The sequence below is a fragment of the Blennius ocellaris genome (genome assembly GCF_963422515.1).
Source record: "Blennius ocellaris genome assembly, chromosome: 8".
NCBI classification, from domain to species: Eukaryota; Metazoa; Chordata; class Actinopteri; order Blenniiformes; family Blenniidae; genus Blennius; species Blennius ocellaris.
In genome coordinates this window covers 28,529,270-28,541,769 of record NC_137657.1, presented here as the reverse complement: position 1 = coordinate 28,541,769, position 12,500 = coordinate 28,529,270, and the positions used below count along the sequence as shown (strand labels likewise).

The 12,500-nt window shown below is 57.8% G+C and overlaps 2 protein-coding genes across 2 annotated transcripts in view; both read left to right on the top strand.

Moving 5' to 3' along the window:
- Window positions 1-9,705, top strand: part of dhx16 (DEAH (Asp-Glu-Ala-His) box polypeptide 16) — a 15,861-nt gene extending 6,156 nt beyond the window's left edge. Inside the window, 16 exon segments of the mRNA XM_080500727.1 lie at window positions 1,406-1,597; window positions 2,197-2,307; window positions 2,396-2,511; window positions 2,735-2,945; window positions 3,119-3,217; window positions 3,302-3,454; window positions 3,996-4,136; window positions 4,239-4,401; window positions 6,253-6,371; window positions 6,546-6,613; window positions 6,703-6,865; window positions 7,048-7,209; window positions 8,486-8,659; window positions 9,341-9,343; window positions 9,346-9,426; window positions 9,428-9,705. Of these exon segments, the coding sequence (XP_080356853.1) occupies window positions 1,406-1,597; window positions 2,197-2,307; window positions 2,396-2,511; window positions 2,735-2,945; window positions 3,119-3,217; window positions 3,302-3,454; window positions 3,996-4,136; window positions 4,239-4,401; window positions 6,253-6,371; window positions 6,546-6,613; window positions 6,703-6,865; window positions 7,048-7,209; window positions 8,486-8,659; window positions 9,341-9,343; window positions 9,346-9,426; window positions 9,428-9,478 (2,007 nt within the window). The 3' untranslated portion in view covers window positions 9,479-9,705.
- A 1,948-nt stretch (window positions 9,706-11,653) lies between these two features.
- rnf183 (ring finger protein 183) lies at window positions 11,654-12,498 on the top strand (the record flags this gene model as incomplete). The annotated part of the gene is given in 4 exon segments (XM_080500590.1): window positions 11,654-11,923; window positions 11,926-12,063; window positions 12,065-12,455; window positions 12,458-12,498. Coding segments are annotated over 4 exon segments (840 nt in total), but the record flags the coding sequence as incomplete, so codon positions are not given.
- Window positions 12,499-12,500: the final 2 nt, after the last annotated feature.

The window sequence follows — 12,500 nt, the reverse complement described above, 5'->3', positions numbered from 1 at the left end:
GGGAGGAAGTGGGAGGTGGGAACACACAGGGAGGAGGTGGGAACATGCTGGGGGGAGGTGGGAACACGCTGGGAGGAGGTGGGAACACGGTGGGGGGAGGTGGGAACACGCAGGGAGGAGGTGGGAACACGCTGGGAGGAGGTGGGAACACGCTGGGAGGAGGTGGGAGGAGGTAGGAACACGCTGGGAGGAGGTGGGAACACGCTGGGAGGAGGTGGGAACACGCAGGGAGGAGGTGGGAACACGCTGGGAGGAGGTGGGAACACGCTGGGAGGAGGTGGGAGGAGGTAGGAACACGCTGGGAGGAGGTGGGAACACGCTGGGAGGAGGTGGGAACACGCAGGGAGGAGGTGGGAGGAGGTAGGAACACGCTGGGAGGAGGTGGGAACACGCTGGGAGGAGGTGGGAACACGCAGGGAGGAGGTGGGAGGAGGTAGGAACACGCTGGGAGGAGGTGGGAGGATGTGGGAACACGCTGGGAGAATGTGGGGGGGAGGTGGGAACACGGTGGGGGGAGGTGGGAACACGCTGGGAGGAGGTGGGAACACGCTGGGAGGAGGTGGGAGGAGGTAGGAACACGCTGGGAGGAGGTGGGAACACGCAGGGAGGAGGTGGGAGGAGGTAGGAACACGCTGGGAGGAGGTGGGAGGATGTGGGAACACGCTGGGAGAATGTGGGGGGGAGGTGGGAACACGGTGGGGGGAGGTGGGAACACGCTGGGAGGAGGTGGGAACACGCTGGGAGGAGGTGGGAACACGCAGGGAGGAGGTGGGAACACGCAGGGTGGAGGTGGGAGGAGGTGGGAACACGCTGGGAGGAGGTGGGAACACGCTGGGAGGAGGTGGGAACACGCAGGGAGGAGGTGGGAGGAGGTAGGAACACACTGGGAGGAGGTGGGAACACGGTGGGGGGAGGTGGGAGGAGGTAGGAACACACTGGGAGGAGGTGGGAACACGGTGGGGGGAGGTGGGAACACGCAGGGAGGAGGTGGGAGGAGGTGGGAACACGCTGGGAGGAGGTGGGAACACGCTGGGAGGAGGTGGGAACACGCAGGGAGGAGGTGGGAGGAGGTAGGAACACACTGGGAGGAGGTGGGAACACGGTGGGGGGAGGTGGGAACACGCAGGGAGGAGGTGGGAACACGGTGGGGGGAGGTAGGAACACACTGGGAGGAGGTGGGAACACGGTGGGAGGAGGTGGGAACACGGTGGGGGGAGGTGGGAACTTCGCAGGGAGGAGGTGGGAACACGCTGGGAGGAGGTGGGAGGAGGTGGTTTGTCTGGACGAAGCGTTTGTGGCGAAGAACATCTGGTTTCCTTCGACTCCTCCATGGAAGCAGATGTTTGCAGCTGCAGTTCCCCCAGAGAGCCTCAGAGTGTGAGCGTCTCTCTGCTGCCCCCCTCAGGACGACGGCGGTGCGGCGCCCTCCCAGGCCGAGCTGAAGAAGCAGTCCATGCAGGAGGTGCGCCGCAGCCTCCCCATCTTCCCCTACAGGGACGACCTGCTGCAGGCCGTCCAGACGCACCAGATCCTGGTCATCGAGGGCGAGACCGGCTCGGGGAAGACCACCCAGATCCCCCAGTACCTGATGGAGAGCGTGAGTCCGTCTCCGTCCACGTCCAGAACCTTCTTGGTTCCTCGGCTTGTAGCCTCATTTCCTTCTCTTCAGCTGCGCTACAGCAGCTTTCTGCTGTAGCGCAGCGACATCTAGTGGCCAAAGTGCTGCACGTTTCTATATAGGAGCTACTTGATGAGCTTCAACGACAGGAAGTGAGCGAGAGTCCAGACACGAAGGTGGCGGTTTGACTTCCATGGCGCTAGTTTGTTTCTCGTTTCTGACCGACGTCACTTATAGTCCAGGAAATACGGTAGAATCACATCTTAGTAACTTTGGGAATCGGTGTTTTGTGTGAAATCACCCGGGGCTGATGTCTCCTGTTAGCATTTAGCGCACAAAATTCCCAGCTAGTTTTAGCATTGGTAAGCTAATCAGAGTCAATGTTTTGGCTGAAATTCAAGCTAGTAGCATGCTAATCTAACAGCGAGCTAACAACAACATTGCAACATGCTAATTGGAAGCGTTCAGTGTTTCTGACTCCATCTCGTTTTTGTTTTTTTAGCAGTTTTTATGGAACTAAACCTGGTCGTCTAACACCCCCCCCCCCCCCCCCTCTAAACCCCCCCTCCCCCCCTCAGGGTTACACTAAAGCAGGGATGAAGATCGGCTGCACGCAGCCTCGCCGGGTGGCCGCCATGTCGGTGGCGGCTCGCGTTGCCGAGGAGATGAGTGTGAAGCTGGGCAACGAGGTGAGTGGTTCAGCAAGGGGGGGGGGGGGGGGGGGGGGGGTGTGGGGGGGGGCGGTCCGGTCTCACCCTGGACTCTGTGGGTCTCCAGGTGGGCTACAGCATCCGCTTCGAGGACTGCACGTCGGAGAGGACGCTGCTCAAGTACATGACGGACGGCATGCTGCTGCGCGAGTTCCTCACGGAGCCCGACCTGGCGAGCTACAGGTCAGAGCGCATCACTTCCTGTTTCCTGTCTGCCAGCCGCTAACAGCTGCTAGCTTTTAGCATTGGACGCGTTTGTCCTGAGTGACTGATGCTAAAGCTTCCCACCGCTTCCTGTTGCGGTCAGGAGGGCTGAGCCGCTGTAGCTAAACGCCAGTTTGGACGCTGGCGCTAGCGGAGGCTGCTAGCAGCAGCTAGGCTAACGTTTCCCTCCGTGCTCCCGCAGCGTGATCCTCATCGACGAGGCCCACGAGCGCACGCTGCACACCGACATCCTGTTCGGCCTGATCAAAGACATCGCCCGCTTCCGCGCCGACCTGAAGGTGCTGGTGGCCAGCGCCACCCTGGACACCGAGCGCTTCTCCGCCTTCTTCGACGAAGCCCCGGTGTTCCGGATCCCCGGCCGGAGGTTCCCCGTGGACATCTTCTACACCAAGGTCTGCTGGTCCTGGTCCTGGGCCAGGCAGTTCTTCATTATTTTAATAGCAGAAGACCTGTTAGCTCCACATGCTAACTAGAGTAGCAGGAAGCTAATTTGGAGCTCAGCTTGTTGTCAACCTGTGCTAATGCTAATGCTAACGCTAATGCCGCTGTGTTGTTTGGTGTCCAGGCTCCGGAGGCGGACTACCTGGAGGCCTGCGTGGTGTCGGTGCTGCAGATCCACGTCACCCAGCCGACGGGAGACGTCCTGGTCTTCCTCACGGGACAGGTGAGTTTCTGCTGCACCTGGTGGACGACGTAGGGTTTCTACTGCACCTCTTTAACCTCTCTCTCTCCACCCGTCTGCCTGCAGGAGGAGATCGAGGCGTGCTGCGAGCTCCTTCAGGAACGTTGCCGTCGTTTGGGTTCTAAGATCGCGGAGCTGCTGATCCTTCCGATCTACGCTAACCTGCCGTCTGACATGCAGGCCAAGATCTTCAACCCGACGCCACCTGGAGCGCGCAAGGTCCGGCTAATGCTACGTCTGGCTAATGCTACGTCTGTCGCTGCTAATGCTAATGCTACGTTTGTCCCTGCTAATGCTGCATCTGTCCATGCTATTGCTGCGTCAACCAATGCTAATGCTACGTCTGTCCCTGCTAATCCTAATGCTGCGTCTGTCCATGTTAATTCTGCGTCTGCCGCCGCTAATGCTACTGCTGTATCTGTCCATGCTAATGCTACGTCTGTCCCTGCTAATGTTAATGCTGCGTCAATCCATACTAGTTCTGCGTCTGCCGCTGCTAATGTTGTGCCAATAGCTGCTTATGCTAATGCTGTGTACGGCTTTGCTAATGCCGGAGCTCACAGGGGCTATTGCTAAAGCTAGCTGGAGGCGGTCGTGACTCAGAGGTCGTCAGACGTCCAACAACCGGACACAAACACACACACACACACACACACACAAAAAGAAATAGGCTGTTGTATTAAAGAAGACGAGCTGGTGGGAAACGGGACGAGACTTTCGTCTCTTGTTGCTGATTCTTTCTCTGCGTCGGCCCTTTAAGGTTGTCGTGGCAACAAACATCGCGGAAACGTCTCTCACCATCGACGGGATCATCTACGTCATCGACCCCGGCTTCTGCAAACAGAAGAGCTACAACGCCCGGACCGGCATGGAGTCGCTCATCGTCACGCCCTGCTCACGGGTACACACACACACACACACACACACACACACACACACACACACACACACACACCCCAACGTCTTGTGTCCTGTTGTTTTACTGTGTGTGTGTGTGTGTCAGGCGTCAGCCAATCAGAGGGCGGGCCGTGCCGGCAGAGTGGCTGCTGGGAAGTGTTTCCGTCTGTACACGGCGTGGGCCTTCAAGCACGAGATGGAGGAGACGACCGTCCCCGAGATCCAGAGGACCAACCTGGGCAACGTGGTGCTGCTGCTCAAGAGTCTGGGTGAGGGGGGGGGGGGGCAGGGGTGAGGGGCACCTCCTTCCGGCGTGTTCCCACCTCCTCTCTTCATGTTCCCACCTCCTCTCTTCATGTTCCCACATCCTCCCTTCATGTTCCCACATCCTCCCTTCATGTTCCCACATCCTCCCTTCATGTTCCCACATCCTCCCTTCATGTTCCCACCTCCTCCCAGCGTGTTCCCACCTCCTCCCTTCATGTTCCCACCTCCTCCCTTCATGTTCCCACCTCCTCCCAGAGTGTTCCCACCTCCTCCCAGCGTGTTCCCACCTCCTCCCTTCATGTTCCCACCTCCTCCCAGAGTGTTCCCACCTCCTCCCAGCGTGTTCCCACCTCCTCCCTTCATGTTCCCACCTCCTCCCTTCATGTTCCCACCTCCTCCCAGAGTGTTCCCACCTCCTCCCAGCGTGTTCCCACCTCCTCCCTTCATGTTCCCACCTCCTCCCAGAGCGTTCCCACCTCCTCCCAGAGCGTTCCCACCTCCTCCCAGCGCGTTCCCACCTCCTCCCAGCGCGTTCCCACCTCCTCCCTTCATGTTCCCACCTCCTCTCTTCATGTTCCCACATCCTCCCTTCATGTTCCCACCTCCTCCCTTCATGTTCCCACATCCTCCCTTCATGTTCCCACCTCCTCCCTTCATGTTCCCACCTCCTCCCTTCATGTTCCCACCTCTTCCCAGAGTGTTCCCACCTCCTCCCAGTGTGTTCCCACCTCCTCCCAGCGTGTTCCCACCTCCCCCCACCTCCTCCCAGCGTGTTCCCACCTCCTCCCAGCGTGTTCCCACCTCCTCCCAGCGTGTTCCCACCTCCCCCCACCTCCTCCCAGCGTATTCCCACCTCCTCCCAGCGTGTTCCCACCTCCCCCCACCTCCTCCCAGCGTGTTCCCACCTCCTCCCAGCGTGTTCCCACCTCCTCCCAGCGTGTTCCCACCTCCTCCCAGCGTGTTCCCACCTCCTCCCAGCGTGTTCCCACCTCCCCCCACCTCCTCCCAGCGTGTTCCCACCTCCTCCCAGCGTGTTCCCACCTCCTCCCAGCGTGTTCCCACCTCCCCCCACCTCCTCCCAGCGTATTCCCACCTCCTCCCAGCGTGTTCCCACCTCCCCCCACCTCCTCCCAGCGTGTTCCCACCTCCTCCCAGTGTGTTCCCACCTCCTCCCAGCGTGTTCCCACCTCCTCCCTTCATGTTCCCACCTCCTCCCTTCATGTTCCCACCTCCTCCCTTCATGTTCCCACCTCCTCCCAGTGTGTTCCCACCTCCTCCCAGCGTGTTCCCACCTCCCCCCACCTCCTCCCAGCGTGTTCCCACCTCCTCCCAGCGTGTTCCCACCTCCTCCCAGCGTGTTCCCACCTCCCCCCACCTCCTCCCAGCGTATTCCCACCTCCTCCCAGCGTGTTCCCACCTCCCCCCACCTCCTCCCAGCGTGTTCCCACCTCCTCCCAGCGTGTTCCCACCTCCTCCCAGCGTGTTCCCACCTCCTCCCAGCGTGTTCCCACCTCCTCCCAGCGTGTTCCCACCTCCCCCCACCTCCTCCCAGCGTGTTCCCACCTCCTCCCAGCGTGTTCCCACCTCCTCCCAGCGTGTTCCCACCTCCCCCCACCTCCTCCCAGCGTATTCCCACCTCCTCCCAGCGTGTTCCCACCTCCCCCCACCTCCTCCCAGCGTGTTCCCACCTCCTCCCAGTGTGTTCCCACCTCCTCCCAGCGTGTTCCCACCTCCTCCCTTCATGTTCCCACCTCCCCCCACCTCCTCCCAGCGTGTTCCCACCTCCCCCCACCTCCTCCCAGCGTGTTCTGGCCCGTCACTCGCCCTGAAGCTCCGCCCCCTTCCTCCCGCAGGCATCAACGACCTGATCCACTTCGACTTCATGGACCCGCCCCCCCACGAGACCCTGGTTCTGGCCCTGGAGCAGCTGTACGCCCTGGGGGCGCTCAACCACCTGGGAGAGCTCACCAAGGTACCCACAATGCAACGGCGGGGGGGAGTAGGGGTCATGGACCTGTGTCTGTCTGTCTGTCTGCATGTGTGTCACACACACACACACACACACACACACACACACACACACACCCACTGTCAGGGTGTGTGAGGCGCTGGTGAGTGAAGGGTTAAGTTGTTGTTTGTGTTGCAGCTCGGCCGCCGGATGGCCGAGTTACCAGTCGACCCCATGCTGAGTAAGATGATCCTGGCCTCTGAGCAGTGAGTCTGCAACACACACACACACACACACACACACACTCACACACAGGAAGTCACCCCCCCACCCCCCCCCCCCCCCCCCCCTGCAGGTACAAGTGTTCGGAGGAGGTTCTCACCATCTCCGCCATGCTCTCCGTCAACAACTCCATCTTCTACCGCCCCAAAGACAAGGTGGTTCACGCCGACAACGCCCGCATGAACTTCGTGGTTCCGGGCGGAGACCACCTGGTGCTGCTCAACGTCTACACCCAGGTGGGGTCACGGCCCGGTCGGAGTAATAGATTACACTGGGATTGGAATTAAATAGAATTGATTGATTTGAGTGGAAAACGTTGCGTTGAAAGAAAACTCATTCAGTCTTTGTTAAGAAGTGTTGTTGGGACAAGGCCTCCCCCTGACCCCCCCTCTCACCTTCCTCCTCCGCCCCCCTCCAGTGGGTGGAGAGCGGTTTCTCCACCCAGTGGTGCTACGAGAACTTCATCCAGTTCCGCTCCATGAGACGGGCGCGGGATGTCCGGGACCAGCTGGAGGGCCTGATGGAGCGCATCGAGGTGGAGGTGGTGAGCTGTGACGGCGACAACGTGCCCATCCGCAAGGTCAGAGCCCCGCCCACTTCTCCGGCTCCGCCCCTTTTCCATGTCTACGTCACATCCTGCATCTCAACAGCTCTGTTTCCCTGTTTAATTGCCCCAGGCGGTGACGGCGGGGTATCTCTCTGTGTTTAATTGCCCCAGGCGAGGGTATCTCTCCGTGTTTAATTGCCCCGGGCAGAGACAATGGGGTATTTCTCTGTTTAATTGCCCCAGGCGGAGTATCTCTCCATATTTAATTGCCCCAGGCGAGGGTATTGCTCCGTGTTTATTTGCCCCAGGCGGTGACGGTGGGGTATCTCTCTGTGTTTAATTGCCCCGGGCGAGGGTATCGCTCCGTGTTTAATTGCCCCAGGCGGTGACTGCGGGGTATCTCTCCGTGTTTAATTGCCCCGGGCGGTGACGGCGGGGTATCTCTCTGTGTTTACTTGCCCCGGGCGGTGACGGCGGGGTATCTCTCTGTGTTTAATTGCCCCGGGCGGTGACGGCGGGGTATCTCTCTGTGTTTAATTGCCCCGGGCGGTGACAGCGCGGTATCTCTCTGTGTTTAATTGCCCCGGGCGGTGACAGCGCGGTATCTCTCTGTGTTTAGTTGCCCCGGGCGGTGACGGCGGGGTATCTCTCTGTGTTTAATTGCCCCGGGCGGTGACAGCGCGGTATCTCTCTGTGTTTAATTGCCCCGGGCGGTGACAGCGCGGTATCTCTCTGTGTTTAATTGCCCCGGGCGGTGACAGCGCGGTATCTCTCTGTGTTTAATTGCCCCGGGCGGTGACGGCGGGGTATCTCTCTGTGTTTAATTGCCCCGGGCGGTGACAGCGCGGTATCTCTCTGTGTTTAATTGCCCCGGGCGGTGACAGCGCGGTATCTCTCTGTGTTTAGTTGCCCCGGGCGAGGGTATCGCTCCGTGTTTAATTGCCCCAGGCGGTGACTGCGGGGTATCTCTCCGTGTTTAATTGCCCCGGGCGGTGACGGCGGGGTATCTCTCTGTGTTTACTTGCCCCGGGCGGTGACGGCGGGGTATCTCTCTGTGTTTAATTGCCCCGGGCGGTGACAGCGCGGTATCTCTCTGTGTTTAGTTGCCCCGGGCGAGGGTATCGCTCCGTGTTTAATTGCCCCAGGCGGTGACTGCGGGGTATCTCTCCGTGTTTAATTGCCCCGGGCGGTGACGGCGGGGTATCTCTCTGTGTTTACTTGCCCCGGGCGGTGACGGCGGGGTATCTCTCTGTGTTTAATTGCCCCGGGTGGTGACGGCGGGGTATCTCTCTGTGTTTAATTGCCCCAGGCGGTGACGGCGGGGTACTTCTACCATACCGCGCGGCTCAGTAAGGGCGGCTACAAGACGGTGAAGCAGCAGCAAAGCGTCTTCGTTCATCCCAACAGCTGTTTGTTCGAGGAGCAGCCGAGGTGGATCATCTACCACGAGCTGGTCTTCACCACCAAGGAGTTCATGAGACAGGTACCAGAGTAATCCACTACCCCAGAGTAATCTGATATCCAAGAGTAATCCAAACCTCTCACTTAGTTCCAACTGATTTTCTCTTAATGGATCAAAGTGAACAGAGCTTGAAGTTTTCTACGTCACTCTGATCACTGCTTCCTGTTTCCACTTCCTGTTTCCACTTCCTGCTTCCTGTTGCCACTTCCTGTTTCCATTTCATGCTTCCTGTTCCCACTTCCTACTTCCTGTTTCCACTTCCTGTTTCCATTTCCTGCTTCCTGTTTCCATTTCCTGCTTCCTCTTGCCACTTCCTGTTTCCTGTTGCCACTTTCTGCTGCCACTTCCTGCTTCCTGTCTCCTGCTGCCACTTCCTGATTCCTGTTTCCACTTCCTGCGTCCTGTCTCCACTTCCTGCTTCCTGTCTCCACTTCCTGTTGCCACATCCTGCTTCTTGTTACCGCTTCCTGTTTCCACTTCCTGTCTCCACTTCCTGATTCCTGGCTCCACTTCCTGATTCCTGTCTCCAACTTCCTGCTTCCTGTCTCCACTTCCTATCTCCACTTCCATCTTCCTGTCTCCACTTCCTGCTTCCTGTCCCCCACTTCCTGCTTCCTGTCCCCACTTCCTGCTTCCTGTCCCCACTTCCTGCTTTCTGTCCCCACTTCCTGCTTCCTGTCCCCACTTCCTGCTTCCTGTCAGGTGCTGTGGAGGTGTGGCCAGCAGCTGGCGAGCTGCTGGAAGTTGCTCCTCACTACTACAAGAGTAAGGAGTTGGAGGACAGCAGCAAGTAAGAAGATGCCCCGCAAGCAAGGCAAGAGCAAGGAGGAGCTGGGCTGAGGGGGTCCACTGCCCTCCGTCAGACAGGAAGTACCGGCAGCTTTCCACAATAAAGGCTGGACTATTGGAATGACGTTTATTCGGCAGCAGACCGATGATAAGACTTGGTGGGCGGAGCCTGACCCAGAGTGACAGTCAGAGTGGGCGGAGCCTGAACCACAGTGGGCGGAGCAAAGACTTTCTCCTGGTTCCTGTTTTCTGTCACAATAAAGTTTTGCTACGTTTGAGATCAGTTTTGGGTTTTGTTTTTTTTTAACCTTCAATCTCACTGGAAAAGATGGAGGTGGTCTACAGGTGGAGGAGTGATGGAGCTCCTCCATCAGGAGTGGACAGGTGGGGACAGGGAGACCTGGACAGGTGAGGACAGACAATATCTGATGGGGGTAGGGGGGGGGGGGGGGTGGGGGACTACTTGATTCAATAAAAACAAAAATGTGAATAAAAACACAAAAACTATCTTAACAGTGTGAACATGCTAATGCTAACAGACAGCCTGTGTGTGTGTGTGTGTGTGTGTGTGTTTACCAACCAAACAAGACCTACTGCATAGTTAAGCCTGTGTACACACACACACACACACACACACACACACACACACACACACACACACACACACACACAGGTGAGTCTTCATGTTTTTCTTCAGAGGAATTTACCCAGAAATGCACTGCTCTGACCTCATAACCTTCCTGCAGGATTCCCATACAAACACTCACCTGAACCAGAGGAACTCGATTGCATTATGAGTACTGAGTACTCCAGCAGAGTACTGAGTACTCCAGCAGAGTACTGAGTACTCTTTCCACATATTATAGGCTCGTTTCGACTTTCTAAACTGGTTTGGAGTCGTTACAATAAGTCGTTTTGACTCTTTGTTACTTTAATAATATTTCAAAACTGGTTTTCTACAAAATTCCCAGCGAGGTTTAGCATTGCTAAGCTAATCAGATTCAACGTTTCAGCCCCGTCCCCTCCAACAGACGGCTTTCACTCATTTTAAACTGTGTTTGCTTACAACGACGTGACTTTCTGGTCGTTTGTAAACCAGTTCAGGAAGTTTTCATTCGTTTTTTTGACTCTTTGTTTTGTGCCGGAGGACGTTTGTGTCTCCGGTCCTTCTGCTGCTGACGGGTTTGGGTTTGTTTCTGTGAGACTCGACTGCAGCCTGAAAACTGCTGGATCACTGCGTCCAGTCGGACCGGTCGGACGGGACGGAGGAGGAAGAGGTGGAGGAGGAGGAGGAGGAGGAGGAAGCAGCAGCAGTCCACCTCAGCTATAAGACAACAGGTGAGACTCAGCCGGACCGAGACGCTCTCAGTCCGTCGTCCGTCCCGATGAAGACGAGCTGGACGTCCACGGAGGGACCGACCGGGAGCAGCTGAGGACGTTTGTTTTGGTGGAGTTCAGGTCAGAAACTGCTGAGTCATGTTTTCAGCTCAAATAAACGGAGAAAGGTTTGAAAGTTTCCAGTCACTTTTTATACGACTGAACTTCCTCAAGCTGGTTTTTCTGTTTTTGTTGTCGAAGTTGCTTTCAATGTTTGTTCACACTTTAAAATCTGATTTTAAACGAGGTATTATTCATCAATTTTAACTGCATTTTTCAAGAAATCGTTTCTTTGTGAAGTTCTGCTGGAATTCCTTCTGGTTTGAAAACTTCAAGTTGTGTATTTTATTAATAAAATACGCAACTTGAAGTAATTAAAAGTAATTACTTTTAGACGTTAACCCTAACCCTAATAGTTTCTGTTTTCACGTAAAAGTTTGAAAGAGTTTTTAAGCAAATTGTTTGATTCCAAAAATTCTATCAAAAGTTTTTCAGTCTTATCTCGAAGCGACTTCAGGAATTTGGCTCGATTATTAGTAACTGATTACTTTTATAAAAGTATCAGTACATTGATGAGTTACTTTAACAATATTTCAAAACTGGTTTTCTACAAAATTCCCAGCTAGTGTTAGCATTGCTAACCTAATCAGATTCAACGTTTCGGCTGAAGTTCAAGTTGGTAGCATGCTAAGCTAACAGCGAGCTAACAACAACACTGCAGCATGCTAACAGGAAGTGTTCAGTGTTTCTGACTCCATCTTGTTTTTGTTTTTTAGCAGTTTTTATGGAACTAAAGCTGGTCGTCTAACACCCCCCCCCCCCCCCCCCCAACCCCCCCACCCTCCCACGATGAGTGATGAGTGGGCGGGTCATCGGCCCCCCCCGGACGTGCCTCAGAACGTCAAACCGAGCTTTCAACCGAACGTCAAACCGAAGATGACCGACAAGGGGGCGGGCTCCGGGCGGCGAGGAGCCGCAGCATCAGCTGGGAGAGGCGGGGGGAGGAGGCGGGAGCGGGAGCGGGGGCGGGGGGAGAGGGGGCAGCGGGGGCGGAGCGAGGAGGCTCGCGGGCGCCACGGCGAGCGCGGCCGGTCCCGGCCCCCCGCCGAGGGGGGGAGGGGGAGGAAGGGGGGGAGGGGGAGGAGTGCGCCGTGTGCTTCTGCTCCTACGACAACGTGTTCAAGGCGCCGAAGCTGCTGGCGTGCGGCCACACCTTCTGCCTGGAGTGCCTCGCCCGCATCAACGTGACGTCGCCCCGACCTCACCGCCGTGTCCTGCCCCGTCTGCCGCGAGCCCACCCGCCTGCCGCACGGCCGCGACCTGCCCCGCCTGGGCACCAACCGCGACATCATCGGCCGGCTGCCGCCCGGCATGCGCCGCGCGCTCTCCGTCCGCTTCAAGCGCAGCAAGGGCAAGCTGCTGCTCAAGGCCACGCCCCCTCAGGGCGCCGCCGCCGCCACCGAGCTGCCCGTCAAGAGCTCGACGGGTCCCGGGGAGGCCGCGGCCTCGCCGGCCGGGGACGCCGGCCCCGGCGCCGTGGAGCAGGGGGGCCCGCCGCCCACCGTGGTGGACGTGGGCCGGCCCCCCGGCAGGGTCAGGGGTCGCCTGCGCCGCCTGCTGCGCTCCGACCACTGCTACTACGCCGTGGTGGCACCATCATCACCATCACCCTGGCGCTCATGCTGGTGGGGATCCT